This window comes from Falco naumanni, chromosome 15, assembly GCF_017639655.2.
Source record: "Falco naumanni isolate bFalNau1 chromosome 15, bFalNau1.pat, whole genome shotgun sequence".
In the NCBI taxonomy this organism is placed as follows: domain Eukaryota; kingdom Metazoa; phylum Chordata; class Aves; order Falconiformes; family Falconidae; genus Falco; species Falco naumanni.
This window is the reverse complement of record NC_054068.1, coordinates 22660177-22684450: the sequence shown is the minus strand read 5'-3', so window position 1 is coordinate 22684450 and position 24274 is coordinate 22660177. Positions and strand designations below refer to the sequence as shown.

General features: G+C 59.1%; 1 protein-coding gene across 3 annotated transcripts; it reads right to left on the bottom strand.

Moving 5' to 3' along the window:
• Positions 1–7589: 7589 nt before the first annotated feature.
• On the bottom strand, positions 7590–21255 carry SLC9A5 (solute carrier family 9 member A5). Of its 3 annotated transcripts, XM_040615238.1 has the most exons (16): positions 21092–21255; positions 15839–16141; positions 15022–15185; positions 14640–14718; positions 14189–14366; positions 13839–14059; positions 13455–13657; positions 12808–12897; positions 12627–12697; positions 11787–11916; positions 11521–11609; positions 11241–11367; positions 10954–11124; positions 10315–10384; positions 9993–10124; positions 7590–9700 (listed from the first exon to the last, which is right to left on the bottom strand). In XM_040615238.1, the coding sequence occupies exons 1-16, from the start codon at positions 21222–21224 to the stop codon at positions 9231–9233; spliced, it is 2631 nt and encodes an 876-aa protein (XP_040471172.1). In that variant the 5' UTR covers positions 21225–21255; the 3' UTR covers positions 7590–9230. The 3 variants fall into 3 exon arrangements, with proteins under 3 accessions (XP_040471172.1, XP_040471173.1, XP_040471174.1); XM_040615239.1 differs by lacking the exon at positions 21092–21255 and having other exon boundaries at positions 15909–16030; XM_040615240.1 differs by lacking the exons at positions 15022–15185; positions 15839–16141; positions 21092–21255 and having other exon boundaries at positions 14644–14718.
• Positions 21256–24274: the final 3019 nt, after the last annotated feature.

Genomic DNA, 24274 nt, shown 5'->3' with positions numbered 1-24274 from the left:
TGCAGACCCAGTTAAGAGAGCTTAAATCCTTTAAGAGGAGCTGCTTGTTTGTCTCCCTGGAGTTTAGGCACTGCCTGCCTTTCCTGAGGACAAAGTGCTCTTGCCTTAGAAATCCAGCTGTGGTTTCAGGACTGCTGCTTCAAAACTCACCACTGTCTCTGAATAGAAGACCAGATTGTCTTTCTCTGAAGAGCAGCCTAAAACTGACCTGTCTCTTTCCAGTTCCCACATATTTAATGGCATAAGTCATTCACCTGTTTACCTTCCCCACTGGCAGTGATGCTGCATGCTATTTAGTCCCTGCAGCACGTTTACCATGCTCTCCAAGACAGCACACTCACCTCCAAGCTAGACGTGCCAGTGGGCACCTACACCCTTCCTGCCCCGGCCTGGCAGCCACCTCCCCAGCTCCTCTCCCACAGACACAGGAGACAAGGAGAACAGGGTCTTACAGCTGCGGCAAATGCCATCCTCAGTTGCAACTACCAGGGCCCTCCCTTCTCTCCAGGCCTGCTTGACAGAGCATGATTGCGACGACAGACAGACACCCTCCCTCCATGCCTCTGCACCACCAGGAGCCCCCCATTTGTGTCACTGCTCTGTGCCCAGCTCACACTTGAGCAGCCAGCACCACAAGACACTTGCCCAGCCCACACCAAGAGAAGCAGATACAGCCCTCAGTGGACACCTCGAGTAGGTATTAAGTGCCAGCCATTACCAGACAAGGGCTGGGACACACTTCTGAGCTGGAGACCATCTCTTCTCTTCCCAAAACCAAGTTAAATCGAACTATGTCCTGCTAGGGGGGAGGGCTGAGAGTTCTAACCGCCCTGCTCCAGGGGAATGAGGACCCCCCCTTGGACCACTGGCTGCAGTTTCTGCCCCACAGCCCGCAGAGCCAGGGCCAGCACCTAGGGGTAGGAGCCAGGGGCCCCAGCACCTCCTTCACTCTGCTCCAGGAGCTCCAACCCCCAGGACTGCTATTGCACTTGGGTGCATATTTGCCAAGCCCCCACCCAGCCCCTCTCAAACCCCACACTTACAGCCAGCACTTGCAGAGCCTGTGCCCAGCAGATCCCAGCAGATCCTGCAAACCATTCTCCCATGGCAGAGTCTCTCCAGAGAGAAGGAAAGCTCTCACCTGCCTGAAGTTTGCTCCTCCAGATCAGGCAGACAGAGAAGCAGCTGGGTTAACTCAGCACTCACTGGGGCAGAGCAATAGCCCCAAGGTGCAGCTCCAGCTGCAGGCACGCAATCAGTGCTTTTTACAGCTGTGTGGGTGTTCCCTGGGACCAGATCTCACATTGCATGTAACAGCTGGGCTGTGTTTCCCACTGAACTTGGGCAGTCTCACTGTGGGTCCTCCAGGTACTTCTCAAAGTACTCTTAATCCTGCTGGTAGTTCTAGCAGGGGAATGGCAACCTGCTTAGAGCTGAGTGATGGTCTCCCCTGGTACAGGAAAGACTGGCTTTGCCCCCCTCTAGCCTTGCCCTGCTGGTAACAGTGGGGAAAGGTCTGGTTCCTCCATCTCAGTCTCAACAAAGCAGTTCTGCAAGGCTCCAGGCTGAGGTTCCAGTCACTCTGCAGCAGACAAACAGCAGTCTGGGGTCAGGGTCTTCTCCCCAGGGGCATCTGAAGCCAAGTCTGCTGACTGCAGATCCAGAGCACAGGAGGTGATGGGAAGCATTCTCAGATGCTGCTGGGAAGGGCTGGTTTGATGACGATAGCAGCAGTCTGCCACAGAACATCCATAGCTGGCAATTAGAGGAGTGAACCTCAGGGAACGTCTACAGCAAGGGTGCCAGGCAGGAACACAGAGAGGGTGTGACACAGCACAGCAGGTTCCTGGAGGAGGTGGTGTGGTGTGGATCATGGGTCCGGTACCAGGGACCCTTTGTTCCCAGTGCAGGTTGGAGGGAGAGGACCCTGCACCAAGCAGGAGTACCCAGCAGGCACGCTGTGAGCGTGGTGCCAGCTGGGATGGGCACCTCCTCTCCACGGCACCAGGGCTGGACAGCACCAGCAGGAAACAGCATGATTTAATCCCACCAGCAGCAATAACAATGTGTCTCCTAAAGGAGATGAGCAGTTTCCTCTTCAGGCAGGTGAGGGCAGAGGGCTCATGCCTCCTGTCATCGGTGTCTGCTGCTTTGCTCTCGCTTGGCCTTCTTCCATCGCTGCTGTGTTCTCCTCCTCCTTGCAGGGGGATCTTGCTCCCAGACCAAGGAGCGGCAGGGTCAGGCCAGCTGCAGGGCAGCCGTGGGAAAGGACCGGGAGGCTTAGACCTCTCTAGCATCCATGTAGGACCCATATTGTCCCTGTTGTTTGGGGCCACGTGCCTCCAAAGGAGCTTGGAAGTAAGTGGAATGAGCAGGTCAAGAGTCGTAGAATTGATATTCCAGCTGTCCCCGGAGTATCCTCACCAGGCACCCGACCCCAGGTGTTCCTGGTGGCACAGGGCATCCAGCACCCAGCAGAACCAGCCCCCTGAGCCCCGGCTGCAGCCCCCTCACCGCCTCCGAGCCCACACAGGGCCAGCTGCGTGGGGTTTGCTGTAAGGTTCCTTTGTTTCTTTAAAAAAACCCGGGGTTTGGGTCATTCTTTGCCCCGGCCAAGGCAGCCCCTGCTGCTGGGTGAGATGAAGGCACCTGGGCGGAAGCTCCGGCTGGAGGCTCACTGAGAGCACCGGCCTGCACAGCGCAGCCGTGCATGGGGCGAGCAGCTCCCCTGCCACACCGGCACCACAAACTACCATATATCTCTATATATGTATATATAGATATATATTATTTTATTCCCACCCCTTCGTGGAAACGCGGGGCCCTTGGCGCCGCTCGCGGTGCCAGCCCCACCGGCCCGGGGCGAGGCCTCGGCGCAGGGCGACACCTGGCGGTGGCGCCGTGCGGGCTCCCCGCTGCCTCAGGCACGGCCCGGGGTAACGGGCGGCCGGGCCGGGGCTCCGCCGGGTGCAGCCCCGCAGCGACACGGGCACGGCGGCCCCTCCGCCCCGCAAAGCCTGCGAGCGGCAGCCTCCGCGGTGTGTGCGCCCCCTGCCCCGCTCCCAAGGCAGCCGGCGCGGGGCTACCCTCGGCCGAGGGGGGCACGGTCCCCCCGCCTGCTGGCCCTCCGGGGCAATTTGGTTGCCTGCAGTCAAGCGACACCTCACCTGGAGCAGGATTTGTGGACAAACGCCAGCACAACCAGGCAGCTGCTAGAATTTTCTCACTATTGCACTCTTTAGTCTGTCATTTCCTGTTTGCTTCAGAAGCTATTTTTGCTAAGGGGGGGTGGGGGGGTGGTGTTGGTGGAAATCAAACATAACAATTCTGTCTGCTCCCCAGCAGGAGAACACAAAGGTCAGCGCAAGCCTGGCAGGGGGCATGGATTTGCCCTGTGGCATTAGCCCGGCCAGCCTGCTCGCCCAGCAAACGCCAGGTGAAGCTGGCCGGCTCCCTTCAGCCAGCCCCGCGCCACAGCCTGTGCAAGCATCGTAGTTCTTGGCCCCAGTTGTTTTCCTATCCCCCCCCCCCATCTTTCTGGAGTACCTTTCTGAGGCCTTTGCCAGCTTTATGCATAAACAGGAGAGGGTGGGGGTGTCTGCTGAAAATATGTGTATCTATGTACACATATGTGGTAGACAAGAGAACGCCCTGGCCCTGGGAGATGGGGCTTTCTGAGAAAGCAGGCCAGACCTTAAGTGTCCAGGAGAAATCCTGAGGGGGTGATCCCTGAAAGAGTGATGCTCAGGTGGTCCTGGCACCAGCCATGCCGAGGGGAGGGCTCTCACAGCAGCTCTCACCCCATGATCCATCCATCTGCCTGTGAGAGCCTGAGAGCACCAAAGCTGCTGGGGACCCACGCACGGCGAGGCCCCGAGTGTGCGCACAGCCCAGAAAACAGCTTCCCCCCAGGCAGCCAAGGAGCCAAAGCAAAGCTTTAGCGGGCTCTCCAACAGTATGGGCTTAGCTGGGCTCCAGGAGGCTAAGCCTGCGCACAAGGCAGCGAACTGCCCCGCATCACTGCGAGAGAGGAAAGCACAAACACCTTCCACAGTCTGGTCTCTACCAGTACCCCACGGCCTTTCCAAGTCCTTCTTTTTGGGCTGCCCACAGGCTCAGGACAACCTGTGGTCTTGTGTCGACCAGACCAACTGGACTGGTGGCTACCTCCCCAGAGTGTCCTCAGCATCCTCCCTCTCCAACTAACCCGCCACAGGTTACATTTACCTTTAGGGCAGCCTGGCTGCGTGGCAGCAGATGCCAGGAGAAGGTGAGGTGAGAGGACCCCAGGCAGCTTCTTCAGGGATCTTTGCCTTCCCTGTGGCTGTGACGAATCACTCTGTTCGGCTGCAGGGAAGATCACGACTCTAGGATCTGGGGTACTTGTAAAATCAAAGCTCTCACTATGTTGACATCCATCCCCGGGAGCTGCAGTCTGGCCATACAGTCCTCCAGAGCATGGAGTCCCACAGCCACGTTTGCTCTTCCAGGCAAAAGCAGGAAAATCTGAACCACGAAGGGGGGTGTGGATCACCCCACCCAGCTGCTGCTGACCTAAAGATCCCACTGCTCTGGTCTGTTCCCAGCCAGTCCACGCTGCAGCTTGTTCCGCTGTGCAGCTGGGGTGTGGGGAAAGCCTCCTGGCCAGCCCTGCAGCCTGGCGGGTGGCACAGCCACTGGAGAGGGTCCCCGGCTCTGTGGGGGGCCCAGGGACACTCACCACCGGCGAACGGCAAGGAGACGCGGCTGAGCCAAGAGACTGGCTCGACACGCACCGGAGGGACGCAGCACAAAGCACAAAGGCTCTCCCATCCCGGCCACTCTGCCCTGGAACGTAGCATGGGAACCACTGCCCAGCGCAAATCTGTTCCTCATTATCCACCCTAGCTGCCGACTGATCCCGGCTCCATCACCAGCCACCCGCCGTATGGCCCCAGACAGCTCAGCTGAGCAATTTCTCTGCGACTTCATCAGCCAGCGCAGTGGGGCAGACCTGGGCCAGGGCTGGCATCCACACCTTCAGAGGTAATGGCAGAGTGAAAATGAATCATTCCCTTCACCAACAGGCAGAGGAGGCTTCCAGCGAAAGCAGGGATGGCTGCAAATGGTGGGAAGGCATTTGTATCCAAGTGAGATGGGTGCCTGAACAGATGGACAGGAGCAGGAAGGAGCAAAGAACAGACCATGCCTCCAAAATGTGTGTACCAGATACAGAGTGACCACCCCTCCTGAATTCTCCTGCATTTGCCTTCCTGCTTTCTGCATGCAAATGTGAGCATGGCCAAAGCCTCTGCTGTGCTTTGCACTTGCTGGGGCCACGTGAGAGGTGAGAAGCTGAGATCCCATTCACTAGCTTCCCACTGCTTGTGCCTGTATAAGGCCATCGTGAAAACATCACACGAGGACATCAGAAATGCCCTAGAAATAGAGCAGAATGAAAAATCACACAAGGTTGCCTGTGAGTCAACAGCACCTTTGCTGCAGTGGAGAACATGAAGCTGACAGGTTCAAGGGAATTATTATTCCTCTTGGCTTTGTACCTGTGAGACACAGCTGGGTACTAGCTCCAATCTGGGGCTCCCCAGAAATATGTATATGCATATGTATATGTCAGAAAGGACCAACTTTAGGAAGACAAGGCAAAGAAGGGAGCTACCTATGAGGGGTCACAGAGAAACCAGAGGCCAATTCTTCTGAGAGACACACTTGGAAGAACAAGAGGCAACAGGGACAAACTGCACCAGGGGACATGCTTGCTGGCCATAAGGAGAAAATCATTCTGCGCAAGACTAGTGCAGTTGTGGTGCAGCTCTAGAACAGGGAGGTGGTGACACGTCCATCCTTGGGGACCCTCCATACCCAACAGGACAGGGATCTGAGCTACCTTGCTCTAGCTTTGCCACCAGCCGCACATGGAGCTAGGGTTGGACTGTAGACCTCCTGAGCCCCTTCCAGCCTAGAATTTACATGATGTTCCAACATGCATTGTGCAATGGCGAGGTGATCATTTTAAGATGACTGTGCAACACTGCTACTTAGCTGACTTTGGAGATGGCCAACACCAACTCATCACCCACAGCTTGGCTCTTCCATCCAGCTGATGCCCTGTAACCAGAGCTGCTTACATCCCTGCTGACTTCACAAGTTCTGGTAGCATGAAGAGACTGGAGGAGCTGAGCACTGGAAAAAGTAAATCACTGTGGAAAAAATGTGCAGATCTAATGGCAGGCTTTTCTAAGGAGAAGCCTGCGTGCAAAATGATGGGTCTGCGCTAGTCAGGCAGCTCCTGGGATGGGGTTGCTTACAATAACAGTCAGAGGGTTGTACGTTCTGGGTTACAGCCTGACAAGCAGCTCCTTTGGTTGTGCCTTACTCTGCCCTGGAGAAGCAGAGGTTTAGGCACATGTGTTCATGGTTTGGCTCAGTTCTTGTGTTTTTACACTGAAGCACTTTAGTATTTTTAGGCTGAAAAAGACAGCTCTCTGCTGTGCTGGAAGGATCAGAGCAGTCCTGTGCAGGCAGGATGCTGCCTGCTCTCTCTCCCTGTAAAGTGAAATACAGAGAGTACAAGAATAAATACTGATAAAACCCTGTGGGGAAAGGTGGAGTAGGAGCCACCATCCGTGGCCACAACATGGCTGGGGTCCAGGGTGTGAAGAGGAGGCTCCAAGCTGCTCGCTGGTGGCATGAAGAGCCTGCACACACATTAGCTGCTAAGCTTAGAGAGCCATGTGAGAGCAGCAACTAGCCACAGCGCTTCCCAAAGCAGAGACATTTGCTTTTCCTCCTCTGAGGGTCTGTATTACACAGATCCACCACTTCCAGGAAGACAACCTGGCCCATATGACCTGCTGCACTGCCAAGGTGATTGTGTCTGCAGGAGATGCTGGCACTGAGGTCCGGCACACAGAGCATGGCTTGGACAGCATTGCTAGCTGGTAGGACGTAGGGCAGATGGGGAGTGCCGGGAGGAACAAGAGCTTCCACTGAGACTCAAGGCTAGGAGCTGTATAGAGACCTGCCAAAAAGGACCTAGGGGTGGTGGTAGATGCCAGGTTGAATACAAGCCAAACGTCTTGTGAATCAAGGGAACCACACTGAGTCTCCTTTAGGAGTGGGGCCAGCAGACTGAAGGAAGAGCAAAGCCAGTACACACAGATGCAAGGAGATTCCTGTGATCCAGAAGACCCTGAAACAGACCTTTTTGAACCATATTTTTGGCAAAGAGAAAAGAAGCAGGGCCACGGGAAGATCTAGGCTCCCAGCACTCTGCTGCCTTGCAGGCAGCCACGACACCGGGCAGCCAGGTCTCAGATCCCTGCTGGCCTCTGCTGGCTGCTCCCTGTGGCATGGCCTAATGATGGCTGCAGGCAAGCTTCTCTTTGGAAAGAATTTCATATTTTCCACAAATATTATCGAAACTAGGAAATCCAGTTAGGCACGTTGAGTCTGAGAGGGGGGGCTGTGGCCTTGGGTGGAGAAGAACAGAGAGGCACAGGGACGTGGTGCCTGTGAGGGAGAACCAACCAGGAGCTGCAAGAACCAGGAGCTGCAGAGGTTCCCAGAAGCAGAGACCAGACTGCAACACCTGCTCCAACTCCGATTTATTGAACATTACAAAATACTCTGCATATATTTTCACATTAAAACAATATTCTTGCAAATAAGATATTAAGTCTTGAGTCATTTGCGGTGCCCAAGGCTAAGGAAAACACTGACCTGGCTAGAGATTTAGTATGGCCCAATATCAGAAATCAAATCCAGAATAAGGCATACCAGAAATGCAAAACTATATAAAAACCTTTTAAAAATCTCATGCTCATCTGGTGAAACAGTTACAGAGCGGAACGGCCTTTGCAGAGCCTGGCTGACAGTACCGGGGGTGCCACCAGCTCACTGGCCCCACAATGGGCTCACTCACCCGGTGCATGTAAGTGTCCCCTTGACACCTGCTGTCTCACCGTGCCCACATAGCTGGAACAGTTATTTACCTGCTTTGGGGGATTAATACACTGAGTCCCCATTCCTCCCTAAGAGGAGCATCCCCAGCCCTCCTGCATTGCCAGTGGCCAGCTGCCATGCTGAGCTCTTGTGTACTGAGCCGTTCTCAGGGAGCAATTCTTGGCCCTTGGGGTCATAGCAGGACAAATTCACTGTGCGGGCCATTGTCACTGGGTCCCACCACCCTCTCAGGAGGGACCAGGGGTGGCTGGGAGGCAGGTGATGGGGACAGACCTTTGAAGATGCACTCAGCTCTCACCCATCACCTCTGTTCCTGATGTACATTCATACCTGCTGCTCGCTCCACTCCTTGCACCATGACCAGCCCTCCCAGCCAATGGGCCCCAGGCAACTGGAGGGACTGGGATATGGGCAGGATCAATGCCAAGGGTGCTGTGCAGGGCAGCCACCTCCTAGCAAAGCCAGAAAGCTGAACACCTCAGCTAATCAGGAACACATCCAGACAACAGGTGTGAGGCTGGCACAGCAGGTTGGCTGCTAGAGCAGTCCCTGTGCGTACAGGTTCACCAGTCTGGCTCCTGGTGGAGCCAAACCCCAGGAGCGCTGCTCCCAGTCCTGAGAAGGTCACAGCCTTGCCTCTGTGGTACTTCCATAACCTGGGGAACGCAGAGCTGCCGTGGCAAGGGGCCTCCTGGCTGAGCTCTGTGCATGCTGTGAGGAACTAGCACTGTAGCCTTGAAGTCAACGGCTCGGCCGGTGGGTGTGGATGGGCTCTCATGCACTGGATGCCACTCCCAGTCCTCTCCCCGGAGGTCTCCTACTCACAGCAAGGCTGGAGATCAGCTCATGCTCCTACACTCATGAGCCACAGCCCATTAGCCAGCACCCCTGCACCTCAGGGCAGCACAGCTCTGATGGGATCAAGTCTGATTGGGATCCCAGCCCTGGGAGGAACATTTCTGGTCTCCCAGCTTCAGAAATGTGTAGGGACCACAGAGGAAGAACGAAGTTTGGGTCTGTGCTTCCCTGGGTGGATGGGGCTGGTACCTGCTGCTGCAGCACGAAGTCCAACTATCAACCAGTTTTGCATCACTAGGTGCATAGCCAAAGCCCACCTTGGAGTGCAGCTCCAGGAGGACTGCTGGGTTCTCCTGCTGCTCCTGGCGTTTATGGAGACACACACAAGCTTTACAATGCAAGACAGCAGAGCGGTCAGCAGGTCACAGTTCAGTCGCAGCCCCTAGCCCCTTCCCCATCCACAGTGTGCCTCAGAGGTGGCTCGCTCTGTTGAACATCAGCCACCTGGGCTCTGCGGTGGGGGGCAGCACCCTGCCCTGCTCCTCTGGGGCCATCAAAGGCTGCAGCTCCTGCTGCTCAGCACCATCGGGGCTGCTGTCACTCTGCGACCGGCCGCTCTTAGAGACGTGGCTGGGGAACTGGAAGCAGGAGCTCTGCTCTGGCATCGCCTGGCTCGCAGACTGGGGTTGCTCCTCCAGCACAGGGCAGGCGAATCTCCGGTACTGAGGTCCGCTCTCGATGCCTGGGGGGGAAGCGATGCTCTCCAGGGAGGAGATGCTTTGGTTCCACGCCTTCTGCATATCCACTGGCACGATTTTGGTGGTCTCCGAAGAGACATAAACAGCCAGATCAGCCTGGTCTCCTTTCCATGGAAGCTCCTTCTCTGCCAAGGTGGGTGATGGTGGGATGATGCAGGGGCTGGGGCAGACGTCCAGGCTGCCTGGGGATGCAGAAGAAGGGACAGTGAGAGGCATCTTGCACAGCTCTTGCTCTCTTCCTGGGCCCTGCAAACATTGCAGAACCAACCACTATCGAATGGCCAGCTAGCCCAGGGAAGCAGGAGCCACTGGGGAGGCTCTGCCCTGCCTCCAGAGCCACAGAGAGCAGTGATTCTCCCATTCATGCTCTGCTGACTTTGGCTTTGCCCAGGCCAAGGCAACTTGGCTCCCCAGGTGGAGGAAGGACAAGCTACCCAATGGCAGCTGCCCTTGCATGGGACCATTGGTGCCTACCAGGAGCTGTCTTTCCCTGCAGGACCTCATCGGTGGCTCGAGCAATGAACACAATCCCTTCGTCATCCTCTCTCTCTGTCTCCGAGCTATCACTCTCCTCCTCCTCTGAACTGACCATCACCAGGACAGGAGCTGCAGCCAGATGGATGGAGTTGGTTTGAAGGATGGGCTACCCTGTGGGGGAAGGACTGCACCCATGGAAGAAGGACTTGGTGCTAGCACAACCCGGGTGCTGACATGCCACTGAGCTGGCAGTGGGAAGACACACTGCTCCCATCCCACCTTGCCAGGACCTGAAAATGTCACCTGCCACCGGCCTTACCCGCCTCCTGCCAGGGGATGTTTCTGTGCGTCTTCCCATTGGGTGTCTCTTTGGTTAAAGAGATGTTCTTCTGTGAAGGAAGAGGGACCAGCTGGGACCTGCCCCATGCAAACCCCTAACCCCAACCCAGGGGACCTGCAAGCCAGGGTGACCCCAGGGACACAGATTCCCACCCCAGCTAGATGGCAGCTGGCAGTCAGTGGTTCCTAGTCCTTAGGCATCGTGCTTTCATGGCCCTACAACAAAGAGCTCCACTGCCATGCAAAAGCCTCCAAATGAGAGAAGACACTTAAGGCTCAATTTAAGGCTCAATGCCATGCTTCTGAACCTGGACCTGCATTATGCTGAGTGCTCTTGGAAAACAAACGTGGGGGTCCTCTGGGGCTTGGGACTGCTTTGCCCAGGGAAGAACCACCCCACAGCAGTGCTGGCATGGGGGGCACACATGGGCATGCGACACCTGCGTGCTCACAGGGCATACACAGAACTGTGACGAGATGAGCTGCTTTCCCCGCTGGCTCTGGAGCTGCCAATGCCCTGCAGCACCTCACCTACACCCCACAGGACCTCACTGCCTGCATCCCGTGGGAGGCCACATCTCAGAACTGGGAAAGGAGCAGGAGGCTGGGGAACGCTTGCCTTTTTCCTGCCTTTTTCCTTCAGCCTGGCCTTGTTCTTGGAGGAGCAGACGTTGTGCTTTGTTGACTTGAAGGTCTCCAGACGCCTCTTCATGTTCTGCCGGAAGACTTCTTTATCTTGGCGCTCTTGTGTATCTGGAGAGATGAAGTGACGGCTGTAGCTGGCCTTGTACTGGCCGAGGGAGAGGCAAAGAGACACAGGGTGAGCAGCTGGCCCCACAGAGCCCCACTCTTGCAAGTGCTGCTACCCTCGGGGTCAGCCGCACACCACGGCCAGGGAGGGCTCACCCGCCGGCGGGGCTTGTAGAGGCTCCCTCGCAGCACATGGTGCATGGCAGCATCCTCCTTGTCCCGGCGGCTCCGCACCGTGTCGATCACCTGCAGGTCCAGGCATGCGCCGCTCCCGCTCTCCCTCCTGGCGAGGAGATGGAGATGGTGGGGCTGAACCCCATGCCTGCATCCTGCCAGCCCCCTGCCAGCCCCAGCACAACCCAACCCCGGGGAAAAGGGCAGCCATGGGGACTCCAGTGAGGTCTGCCCAGGGGCTCGGAGGAACGCTTGTACTCACAGGAGGTTTGTGACCGATGACTCCGACATGGATGTGCGGCTGGGCATGGAAGGCAGCGCCAGCTTGGCAGCCGAGAGCACATGGCCACCCTGGGATGTGGAAGGGCAAGGCTGGCATCAGGGAGACCAGAACCCAGCTGGGCTGGGGGGTCCCCACTGCCTGGCCAGAGGGTACATGTGTGGCCATACATGGTGGGGGGCCACCACCCCAGCCAGCCAGCTCCTGTCAGGGCCGTCCTGCCACCCGTCCCCACCATGTGCCCCTACCTGGTCAACGAAGCTGATAGCATCACGGATGTTCAGCTTGTAGTAGACATCCCAGATCTCATCCCGCAGCCTGTAGGCAGATTTCCGCATCAGGACCTGGCTCAGGTACTTCTTGTCGAACTGTTCCCACCTGCCACGAGACGAAAACACAGGTGGTTTAACTCCCAACAGGGTACCGTGGCCAGGGACCCACGCAAGGCTGAGTGTCCAAAGCACGGCGGAAGCGGGCTGGGCATGCAGGACCTGGCTGTTCCTCAGGGAGACGCTGCCAGGGACAGTAGGAGGGACACAATGACCCTTTGTCTCTGCCCAAGGGGAAGCCAGAGACCAGCGGGTCTGTTGGAGGTGATGGGAGCGGGACTGGGACCAGTGTGGCTGTCCCGCTGGAGTGCTTCCCCTCCAGGAAACAGGCTCTTTGCATCCTTTTCCTGTCACCGTGCTGCAGATAAACACTGCCCAGGCTTTAGCAGGGCTGTTCCCCACTCAGCACTCGGAGCAGCTCCATCCACGGGGAGACACAGAGCCATCACCACCACCATGGACACGCCACAGCCCTCCAGCAGTGCTGGCATGGGCAAGCAATGACAGCTCCCCCAGCATCCCCAACCACACCTGCCCAACCTCTCTCTGGGATGCTTTTGGGACCTTGGTCCGCTGCGCAACAGCAGCCAGATGGTCCCCTTGCAGATGGACTGACACACAGACATACAGCCTTCCTGGTCCTGCTGCTCTGCCTGCAGCAGGGGTGTCAACCAGCGGGGACCCTGCAACATCCCCATGGCTGGCATGTGTCCCCCATCCACCTGATGGCTGGCAGAGGATCCTGGCTAAGACACTCACTTGTCCCGCCAGTAATGGTAGCCATGGTGCCCCACGATGTCCTCCACCGCTGCCAGGATGTGGTCAAAGGCCTTGAGCGAGGAGAAGAGGGTGAGAGCAGTAGCAAGGCTGTGGGTGCCCCAGGGGTGCCAAGGCTGTGCATCACCCTCACCCAGCCCCCAGTTCCAGCACCAGCACCTACGTGCTCATGCAGCTCCTCATTCAGCGTGGGCTTGTGATGGTCACTGCGTTTCACCTTCAGCCATGTCACCAGGGGTTTGATGGTGAGGCCCTGGAACAGCAGGAGAAGGCAAGGGAAAGACTGGGAGGGCGAGAGGGTGCATGGCTGGGGCACGGGGAGCAAAAGCAGCACGAAGTGACCGGGGACAGCAGCTGTGCCAACCGTGCACGCCCCTACCAACCCGACCCCCTGCAGTCAGGACCTGGGCAATGGTCCTGCATCCTGGCAGGCAGCGACCATGTTGTACCCTCCCAGTCCCCCTTCCCCTAGGCTCGCACCTATCCGCCCCACGGGCTCCCCTTCCCGGGGTGCAGGAGCCCCGGAGCCGGGGGCCATCAGCAGCTGTGTAAAGAGAATGGCCTGGCCAGGCACATGCCATCGCTGCTCTTGGAGCCCATCCCAGAACAAGAGGCCAATGGGGAAACAACATGGGCCACAGTCCCATCATCACAACAGTCACCGCAGTGGTCCTACACACCAGTCTGGTGATGGATGGGGTGCCAGGATGCACTGAGGACCAAAGGTCACTGGCAAAAAGGTACTTGCACCCCAGGCCAGCTCTGGGGCCAGAAGGTGGCACAGGAGGAGGGCACACTGGCCATCCTCACCTGCACAATGACAGTGAAGAACACCACCACGATGGTCGTTGCCACAAAGTAGTCCTTGGCTTTCACCTTTGTCCTGTCCAGAAGGATGACCAGGGCGAAAGCCACGGCTCCGCGGAGGCCACCATATGACATGACCACCTGGTCGATCCTGTCCAGGGGGATGAGGCGGAAGCGGTTGAGCACGTAGGTCTGGAGGACAACACCTAGCAAAGAAGGAGGAGAGGATGGAATGCTGGCAGAGCCCTACCTGCTCCTGGACATGGGACAAAACACCAGCCAGGAGCTGTGGCTGGCCTCATGCCCCAGCCTTTCTTGGGGGATACCACTTTTTGGCCTGAAAAGGGCTGGGTACTATCAGCCAGAAGCACAGCAAGGCAGACTGACCCACAGCTCTGAAGAGCAGGATAAAGAACAGGGTACCCAGCACCAGTGCTGTGTCCCATGCCCACTTGGAGGTGTCCACAGCCGAGATGCCCAGAAACATGAAGATAATGGTCTCTGAGCTGCTAGCCAGTGTCTTCATGGTGTACTTGACCGTGGTGCGGGATTTCTGGGAGATATTGGCTTCCACATACTTCTTGCAGCAGATCCCACAAAAGGTGACTCTGCAGAGGGGCAGAAGGAGCTGGCATGACCCTATGGTGGGATGAGGAGTGGGTCTGCTTGCTGCCTCTTGCTGCTCAGCACTGCACCCCCCATTTCCTAGACCCCCCAAGGGACACTCTGGTACTCACGCCAGGATGGAGGAAAGCGAGACCATCTCGGCAGCAAGGTATGCGACGTAGGCCAGGAGGAAGACAAAGAGTGGCTCGATGATGCGCACACGCTTGGTGAACCGCGTGATCAGGGCCAGGAGGAAGGCGAAGAGCAGCCCCACAGCTGTGCCCCCCAGGCTCACCAGGAAGAAGGATGCTGGTGCGGGGAGAAGATTCATTTGCACCACAGGCAAGCGAGCCCAGCTCCTGTGCCCCACAGCCATACCACACCGGGCTGGCCGAGCCCTGTGCTCCCACCTGTGTTCCCACTAAGCCATCCTATGACGACAGCCAGCACATGACCACTGGGATGGAGATGACAGAGCCGTGGTGCCCAGTGCCCACCCCACAGTATGACAGCACCCATGTGTGCCCCGCCCACTTCCACACCGGAGGAAAAGGCGGAGGGGCTGGTGGGGCACATACTCACCTACCCCCTTCACATAGTCTGTGGCATGGATGTGCGCTGGGCCCAGCTCCACAAAAGAGTTGAAGACCTTGTACAGCACCTGCAGGCAAGGCAAATCCTTTGGGGAAGGCAGAGTGTTGCCCTGCCTTGAGAGGGACAGCCCCTGCCGGCCCGGGGGACCCTGCAGAAGAGGCGTCACTTGCCACAAATCTGCCAGGTTGTGTCACCTGCTCATCCCAGCCAGCACAGTCCCCCAGGGCCAGGAGAGGAAAGACCAAGAGAGCATGGCATGGGTCTGCCCCCAGCCTGGGGATGTCACCTGCGTCCTCTGCCCATCCTGGGGGACTCCAGCCCCCTGGCCCATGTCAGGCTCTACATTAGGGTCCCCCAAACTGCGACTCACCACAGTGACAGCATCATTCAGGAGAGACTCGCCAAACACGATAATGAAGAGGGTCTCATTTACATGGACCTCTTCGAAGACAGCCAGCACTGCCACAGGATCCACAGCGGAGATGAGGCTGCCGAAAAGCAGGAAATCCATCAGCCCAGCTTCGACGCCTGGATCTGCTAGGACAGAAGGACCAAGTTCAAGCAGACCATCTGCCCCAGAGCTCCTCTCACCAGGCTGAAACAAGCCTGTCCCTCATCTGCTCCCAGCGACCTGGCTGCAGCATCCCAGGTTGGAGTGCAGCAGGCTGAGCCTGAGAGTGCCCCCAGACCTCTGGGGTCCCCCAGGTGAAGCAGGGCGAAGCACATCCTTGCTGCAACATGAGGGGAGCACAGCCTGCGTGTCCCTCTTGGCACCCAGGTGCATCGCTGCCCTGCTGGCAGGTATGTACCAAAGGAGGCTCAGCAGCCGCACCTCAATCCCTGGCATCAAGCAATTCCTCAGAGCTCAAGAGAGCTCAGAACGCTGGCCAGGGCCAGTGGCTCCAGCAGAGGACAGGGAACACAGCAGCAAGCCAGCAAAGCTAGCCAAGGTCGGCGACAAAAATAGCAAAGACATGAGTCAGCCCAGTGCCAAAAGGACCCATTTGTCCTGCACACTTGACAGTCCTGCCAGAGAACCGTTCCCAGGATGCCAGGACCTCATTCCTGCTCTAATTCCTGGGAATCCATGACAGGGCCAGGCAGTGGGCTCTGAATGTGGGGATGCTTTGCACCTCCAACCCATCTTTTAGGGATGTGGTCCAAGCTGGGTGGTCCTGTGCACCCACCCATGAGCCCGGCCCGATGCAGCCCCCAGAGCGCAGTGCCAGTGGTGAAGGAGTTCCAGAGTGTGCCCACCACTGCATAGGTGAGAATGGCACCAATGTTGTCGAAGAACAGCCGGCTGGGCATGAAGTAGCCCGAGTCTAGGACGATGGGGGGCAGAAGGAAGAGGAAGAACATGTTGGGCTCCAGCTGGTACTCAGCTTTCTTTGCCACGGCCAACACGATGCCCCCCAGGCCCAGGCCCAGCAGGATGAGAAGGCAGCTCTCTGGGACGATGGATGTCACCTTCCTTGACAGGTGGAAAACTAGAAGAAAAAGAAGAATGAGATCATCAGCCAAACAGGCACATAGACAGGATATCCCAGATTCACAGCCTCCACAGAAGAGTTGGCTGATGCATGGTGGACCCTGGAGAAGACAAGGGAGCACCTAAGGCTGCTTCGTGGCCATGTGTACACAGAAGACCTTCCAGCTAACTCCCAGGCCAGGATTTCAGGTGCCTGACTCTTTGGGACCTCCCTCTGCTCCTCATCCACTCTCTAATAAGCCAAGCAGCCAGGCATTTTGCTTTTCTTGGCCTCTGGTATCTGCACTTAAAAGTGTAAAAGCAGCCAGCGAGCACGTCCACAGTGTCACAAGCAGTGCTGGCTGCTGTTCGAGCGAAGGCATCCTGGTTCACTGGGACATGTTACCCCACTCAGAGATGAGGATGCTCAGCCCTGGTGATGAGGTGACCTTGTTTGCAGCCATCTGAGCAAGCAGATGGAGCAGCATGCAAACCACTGCAGCACAAGCCAGTCTCCATGCCAGAGCACAAGCTTCCTCAGCACAGGCTAACCTACCTGCATGCAAAAACCAGGCACACGAGAGCTACGGATTTAGAGGTGCTTTGAATAATCAGTTTACTCCACGCAAGATTTGGACCAAATCTTAAACTGCCATGGAACAGGATATCTTTTTTTAAAGCAAGCAGAGTATGCCCTGGTATTCACCCATCAGCAATGTGGCAGTGAGCATGCAGCTCAGGCACAAGCCAGCAGGATGTCACACCAGCCAGCACAGGGGATATGCTCCTCCAGGCAGCCTTGTCCCCAAGGCCAGGGTGTCCTCTGTAATCCCAAATCATTCCAGCTTCCAGGTTAGCAATGCCCCATCCCTGCAGATTTCTCCTCCCTCGTGTAGGGTGCTGTATTTTCACTACCCCAAAAGGGCAATGCTTGGAGAAAGGCTGTTGGTCACAGCAGTTTTTCCCACCCCCCCATCACTGAGTTCTGCTGCCTTCACTTGTGACATCCCACCCAGCTCTGTAGTATGACTTAGCCATCACACGAAGAAACCTTCTCCTGGGGAGTGGGTCCTTCCAGATATTCCCAGAGACACCTCTGTCCTTGAGCACCCAGCCGGTACAAGGAACATCAGGGCAGCCTCTGAGCCACCACTTGGCTGCAAGCCCAGCCCTGCTGCCAACACCAACAAACCCAGTCCCTGCAGCCCTTTAGCTGGATTAAAGGTGCCCATTGCTTGTGCCAAGTCATCCCATCAGAAGGAAAGCTGTGCTGCGGTCACACATCAACCCTGGGTCACTCGGCTTCTTCGCTCCTTAAGAACCCCCATGGACAGATCATAAGGTCTGCCTAGCCCAGGGTCCTGTCTCCAGTGGCATAGACCTGGAGAGGAGCCCAGGAATGGGCAGTGCTGCATTCATTGGTTTCCATGTCTCTATGCCCTTGCTCTCCTCTGAACCTGTCCCAGTCCTTTGTCCTTTCTGGGACAGGTCCCAGTGCCCCTGAGATGCGGACACCCTGGGAACTGAGATCGTGGCCTCATGATGTTCTTGCTTTCTCCTTTCCTAACACCTCTTAGCTGATTTGCTTTCCTTTGCTGCAGCTGAGCACTGAATTAGAGAAGATAATTCAGTGTCAAAGATCTGGTCCCTAACTAGACGACACATCTTCGAGCCCACCACCAACCACACAGGCTAAGGACTCCTCTTCCTCTCGTTGAGACCTTCACAGTGACCTGCGCTGCTCCTTGGCACCGTAAGCCCTGTCCACGCCATCCTGGTGAGCGCCAGCACTGCTCCCCTGCCATAACGCACCGGCAACAAAGCTGCAGCTGGCAAGGGCAGAGTGGCAAGCGCGGGGGTGGCATGATCTACAACTCCATCACCGACCACCTCCAGGGGGAAGAGCCGCAGAGCACCCAGGGCCATCCCTCTGCTGTAGCTCTGTGACCAAGCGCCCCAGCCACAGAGCCCAGGGCATCCACCCTCGCCCCCAGCTCCCTCTGCTCACTGCCAGGGGCTGCAGTTCAGCCACGGAGACAGTGGCAATACAGACACTACAGCCCTCCAAGCAAACCCACAGCCTGGAGAAGGGCTGGCTGAACTCCAGCCCAGCCAAATTCCTGCTAAATGATCACAAAAGCCACAGCAGAGCCCCATTCGCCCCACCTGAGCCTGGTGAAGGCAGCGCCGGTGGGTGAACAGCACTCGCTCAGCGCCTGCGGCAGGCGGCGAAACCACTTCCCTCCCACGGGAACAAAGCTCTGAAGTTTTCAAAAAGGGAACGAGGCATCCAGCCCCTTTCTGCACACTCGGGAGCGTTGCCAAGATCCCCAGTCCCCGCTCTGGCAACCCATCTGCACACCCTGTGCTGCGGAGATATGTCCTGGCCAGCTGGAGAGACCCAGGACAATCCACAGACATGCTATGGGCACATGAGGACATGGCTTCTGGCTGTCATCCATCACTCATTCCCTTGAACCAAAAACTTGGGCAAAGAAGGGAGCAGCATCGATGGGAAAGACCCTGCTTGCCCAAAACTCCCTTGGCTAAGGGTGGATGCTGCCACCCTCCCAAGCAAATGACAGCACACGAGCTGCTCTGTGCTGCAGGGAGCCGCCAGCGGGGACGGGTGGAACAAGCTCTAATTTTACACGCGCTAGTCAAGGATTTCAGCATTAAAGGTTCCCACAGCAACAGTAACTTAGCCACATGTGAGTTAACTTCAGAACCATAATCCACATTCAAGGCATCCATAATACAGGATTTGCCATTGGGAGGATTCAGGGCCAAAACCTGCTCCGCTCCTCTGGTGCTTGGGAAATGGCAAAACACCTAAACCGAGACCCAGGCAGCTGGGGACAGAGGTGATGGTGTAAGGAGAGAGGGTTGCCACCCATGGGGATGCCACTGGGTGGAAAAACATTTGTCTGCTGGCAAACCCCTGCCCACAGGGCAGCTGTGGATGAGGAGTATGTTTGGGGCAATGCTCGTCACTTCCCTCTTCCCCACATCCCGTCCAAGCAGGTCTGTGCTCTGACCAAGTATGGAAAAAGCAGCAAAGCCCGGATGGTGCCTTGCTGTGCAGGAAGGCAACACCCAAGCCAGCCTTTCTCCGCCCCGGGTGTTTGCTGGCTCAGGGCACCCCGGCATCATGACCGCCTCCGAGAACAGAGCCCGCAGTGTCATTTCCCCATCACCCAGGCGTGGGGCCGCTTCCTCCCCTGCAGTCACAGGGCTGTGAGCTGGCAGCCCAGCGCCACAACTGCAACAGCTCCTCTGCGCCAGCCTACACTCGGCGTCCATGGCTGCCGCGGCCAGCGCTGCCCCTTCCGCACCCCAGCATCCTCCGCCCCAGCTCCAGCTCCTCTGTGGGCTCCCACGCACCCTGGGGACCGCATGTGCCACCTCCAGGGACACCCCTGCCAGTGGGCTCCTGCAGCCCTGCCCCAGGTCTGGGTGTCACTCTGGGTTCCGAGTATCCATCGGACCCATCGGATGCGCTAAGCCAGGCAGCCCAGAGCTCCCAGCCATCAGGGCTGTGTCTCCCAAATGGAGAGGGAGAACGGCCATCATCTCACCTCAGGCCTGGAAGAGTGTGGTGGGGCTGGGGGCTTGGGAATGAGCCCAGCTCAGGCCCCACCACACCTGCTGGCACTGCCAGGGCAGAGGGAAAGGCGGTGAGGGCAGTGCGTCAAGGGGAACCCGTGCAGGGAGCAGCTCTGGGGAGGCGTTTGAAAGAAAATAAGAGCCAGGGAAAGGAATCGTCTCTCTGATCTCCTGCAGGTAGGAGGGAGGCACTCGGCAGCTGGAGGTGGCGCAGCTGCAGACAGAGGGCTGTGTTTTTAAGCTCACGACACTCTTTAATTCATTCCTCGTGATGCTTTAGGCCTCCCTTGCGAGAAGGCAAGGAAGACAGGAGCATGAAGTCCGTGGTGGTGGTTTCCATGATGCCTGGGACAAGCAGAGGCCAGCTGGTGGTCACGGCTGTAGCTGTTCCCTGTGTACCAAGAGCTGCTGGTCTCCAGCTGCTTGGAGACTCCCCTGCCTAACTCCAAACCCACATTTCTTGAGCCAGCTCTAAACCATGAGGGTGCCCGCACCCCTGCCACCAGGGCTGTGCCCACAGTGGGGCCCCCAAGGAGGAAAGCTGCCTCAAGGTCACCAGCTCGTCCCCTGAGCCCACAACAGCAGGCAGGGGCACTGTGGGGGAGCAACCCCCTGGCGACCCTGCTCAGCACCCATGCGTGGGTGCCCCCTCCCCAGCACCCAAGGTGCCAGCGGGGAGCAGAGCCCTGCGGCAGCTCGCACACATCCTCCTTGCACCTTCCCACGCAGCCTCTCGCGGCGGAGCCTCCCCCCGGCTGCGTGGCCCTGTGCTGGGGAGCACGACAGCCCCAGGCCGTGCACATCTGGAGTGACCCACCCGAGGGGACCGCGGGCGCAGGCCCGTCCCCTGGCTGCCGGGGACACGTCTTGCCCAACACCGGCACCACGGAGCCCTTCCCGGGGCTGGGGGGATCAAACAGCTTCCAGCCCTGCTGACGCACGTGCTGTGCCAGCTGCCGGGGCACGGGGCACCCTGCTGGGCACCTCTGCTCAGCTCCTCTGCTCCCCCCGACCCTCCCTGCCCCGCACCCACCCACCCAGCCGTCGCAGGGAAAACGGGCCCGGGCCCCCGCCTTGTCCTTCCACCTTGTCATTGCTCATCATCCCGCGGCCGGGGCCAGAGGATGTGGCGTGGGTCGTGCCTGGCCACCGCAGCCCCGCTAAGGGTGGTGACCAGCCAGGTTCTGGCCATCTGTCCCCGTGACCCGTGTCCCGGTGTGCAGTGCCATCCCTCGCCTCCGATGCCTCTGCGCCCGCCGGGGACGCCGCAGCCCACCCTGCCGGCCCCGGTGATGGGCGCAGCTGCTCCCGGAGCGCCGGGGGGACCGGGGGGAGGACGGGGGACGGTGCAGGGGACACTCACCGATCTTGGCCAGGCTGGCCACCAGGATCCAGGCGGCCACCAGGCAGGGCGCTTGCACCTCCCGCCACTGCCACCGCAGCAGCTCGGCGCCCGCCGGGGCGGCGGGGCCGGGGGAGGCTGCCGGGGGCTGCATGGCCCCGCGCCGTCCCCGCCGCTCCCCGCCGTCCCCGCCGTCCCCGCCGCTCCCCGCGCTCCCGGCCCCCGCCCGCGTCACGCGCACGTGGGGCCGCGCCGGGCCGGCCCCCCACGCCCCGCGCCACCGGCTCCGCCCGCCGCTCCCCGCCCCACCGGGCCCGGTACTGCCCCGGGTCCCCCATGATGTCCCGGGTCCCCTGTACCGCCCCGGCCCCCGGTACTGTCCCGGCCCCCCGGTACTGCCCCTGCCCCTCCGGTACTGCCACGGCCCCCGGTAATGCGCCGGGCCCCGGTACTGCCCGGGCTTCCCCGGTACTGCCCCGGCCCCCCGTACTGCCCCGGCCCCTCGGTACTGCCCCGGCCCCCCGGTACTGCCCCAGCGCCCCCATGATGCCCCGGCCCCGGTAGTGCCCCATGTCCCCCATGATGTCCTGGGCCCCCTGTAGTGCCCCGGCCCCACCCCTCCGGTACTGCCCCGGCCCCTCCGGTACCGCCCCCAGTCCACGTACTGCCCCGTGTCCCCGGTACCGCCGCCCCCCCCCCTCCCCCCCCCCCCCCCCCCCCCGATGCCCCGGCCCGGTACTGCCCCAGCCTCCCCATGATGCCCCAGCACCCCCACGATGTCCCAGGTCCCTGGTACTGCCCTGCCCCCCCCAATACTGTCCTGGCCCCTGGTAATGTCCCACCCCACTCCCACCACTGCCCCAGGACCCAACACCACCCTGCTCACCTCCTGCATCCCTCTTCACCTCGGGTCACCTGCACCCCCCTGGTGTCCCCTGCCCCACCTCAGTCCCTCTGCTCCTGCTCCAGTGTCCCCTGCCCATGCCAGACCCCTGTCCTGGTCCTCCCTGCACCTTCCCTGTTGTCACCTGTATCAATCTGGTGCCCCTGCACCTGCCCCAGTGTCCCTCGACCCATGCCAGTCCCCTCTGCACCTTCCCTGGTGCCCCTTGCCCCTGCCCCAGTGCCCCCTGCCCCACACCAGTCCCCTGGCATTTGCCCAGTGCCCCCTACATCCCCCTGGTCCCTTGTGCCCTCCCTTGGTGCCTTTGCTCTGCCCAGGTCACCTCACCCTGGCCCAGTCCTCCTGCACCCACTAATCCCCCCACCCCACCCCCAATCCCTCTCCCAGCCCAGCCCCTTCTGCTGCCAGCCAAGACCACCCACCCCTGCCCCAGATGCTGCCTGAACACCATCCTGGGAGCACCCCAGGGGCACCCCTATGGTTTCTGGGTCCCCCTCACCTCCCCAGCCTCTCTCAGAAACCTCTAAAATCTTCCACTTGCCCACTGACCCTGGGCCATCCCCCATGCCCCAGGAGGTGCCCTGTCTCCCACATCCCATCCCTGTGGCTCCCAGATCCAGGGCCCCGTGTCCCGGGGTGGGGGTGGGGGGGGGGGGGGGGCAGCAAGGGATGCCCAAGCAGCATGGGTGCCACCTGGCAGGGCAAAGGAAGGGACACTGACAGTGTGCTTCATGAGGAGCCAGCTCTGAGCTGTGTCCCTGGAGCCACGACAGAAGGACACCTTGGCCAGGCTGAGCATCTGGCTGGTGCTGCCTATGGCACAGGCATCCTCAAATGCTGAGTGCCAGGCAGAGCCCGCTGGCCCAGGGGGAACAGACTGCAGAACACCCCCCCGGCAGTGTCACCTGTTCCCAGCATTCCGACCAGGCAGAAATGTGCAGCGAGCGTTTGCTGGGAGCATTTGCCAGTGGAAGAAAATGGCTGGGGAAAGCAGCCTGCTGCTGCCACCCCTGCCAGCCGGCTCCTACCAGGAAAGGCAGCGCAGGAATGGCTTTGCAAGGGATGCCGCAGGGAAGAGCCTGCCTCCTGCTCCCCTTTTAAGTTGACAAAGGTGTAATTAAACACCTCCCTTTGCTTTGCCTCCCCCAGGTTGGTCATACCCTGCCGCCATGGCCTCTTGGACCCAGCCTGTGCTTGGGTGTCTCTGTGGAGCTCCCCCCTACTCTGCTCACACCTTACTCGCACTGGGAGCCCAGGCCAGAGCCAGAAGCGAGTGGAAGGCTCGCTGCTTGCCCTTCCATTGCACTGGGCCATCAGCACTGCCCAGGTCATCAATTGGAAAGAAAAATTGCTTTTGCCTTGTTGGGTTGTGCTCAGCATGCCCAGCGATGCTTCATGCTAAGTCCAAGAGCCATGAGACCTTCCCATGAGCCTAGTCCCATCCCCGGTGCATCCGAAGTCCCCCCTGGGTCCTCCCAGGGGTCCTGGCTCTCCTTTGTGTGCTCCCTTCCAAGCCCACCGTAGCCGTGATGATGAACACTACATGACCCGTCTTGGACCATTGTTAGCACCAGCCCTGGCCTTGCAGACACTGAGCTGCCCTGCTGGTGCTGCTGCACCCCCAGCTCCGGGCTGCCCGGGGCAGGGCAGCTCCTCCCTCTGCTGCCGTCTCCCCCACCACATGGGGGGGTTCAGCCCAGCTGCCCACCAAGCAGCCCTGCCCAGCAGTGTGGAGCTCCCCAGGGCCTGGAGCATCCCTGACACTGGAGCATCCCAGTGGAGCATCCCTGACACTGGAGCATTCCAGTGCAGCATCCCCAACAGTGGAGCATTCCTAACACTGCAGCATCCCTGACACCAGAGCACGCTGGCAGATCATCCTTGGCACTGGAGCATCCTGGTTGAGCATCCCTAGTACTAGAGCATCCCAGCAGAACATCCCTGACACCCGAGCATCCCTAACACTTGAGCATCCCAATGGAGCATCCTCAACAGTGGAGCATCCCTGGCACTGGAACATCCCAGACACCGGGGCATCCCTATGGGGCATCCCTGACACCGAGGCACCCCTGACACGGGAGCACGCCGGTGGAGCATCCTTGTCACTGGAGCATCCTAGTGGAGCATCCCTGACAGTGGAGCATCCCTGGCATGAGAGCATCCCTGACAATAGAGCACCCCTGACACTGGAGCATCCCGGCAGAGCATCCCTGACAGAGGAGCATCCTTAACACTTAAGCATCCCAGTGGAACATCCCTAACGCTGGAGCATCCCTGGCACTGGGGCATCCCTGACACCG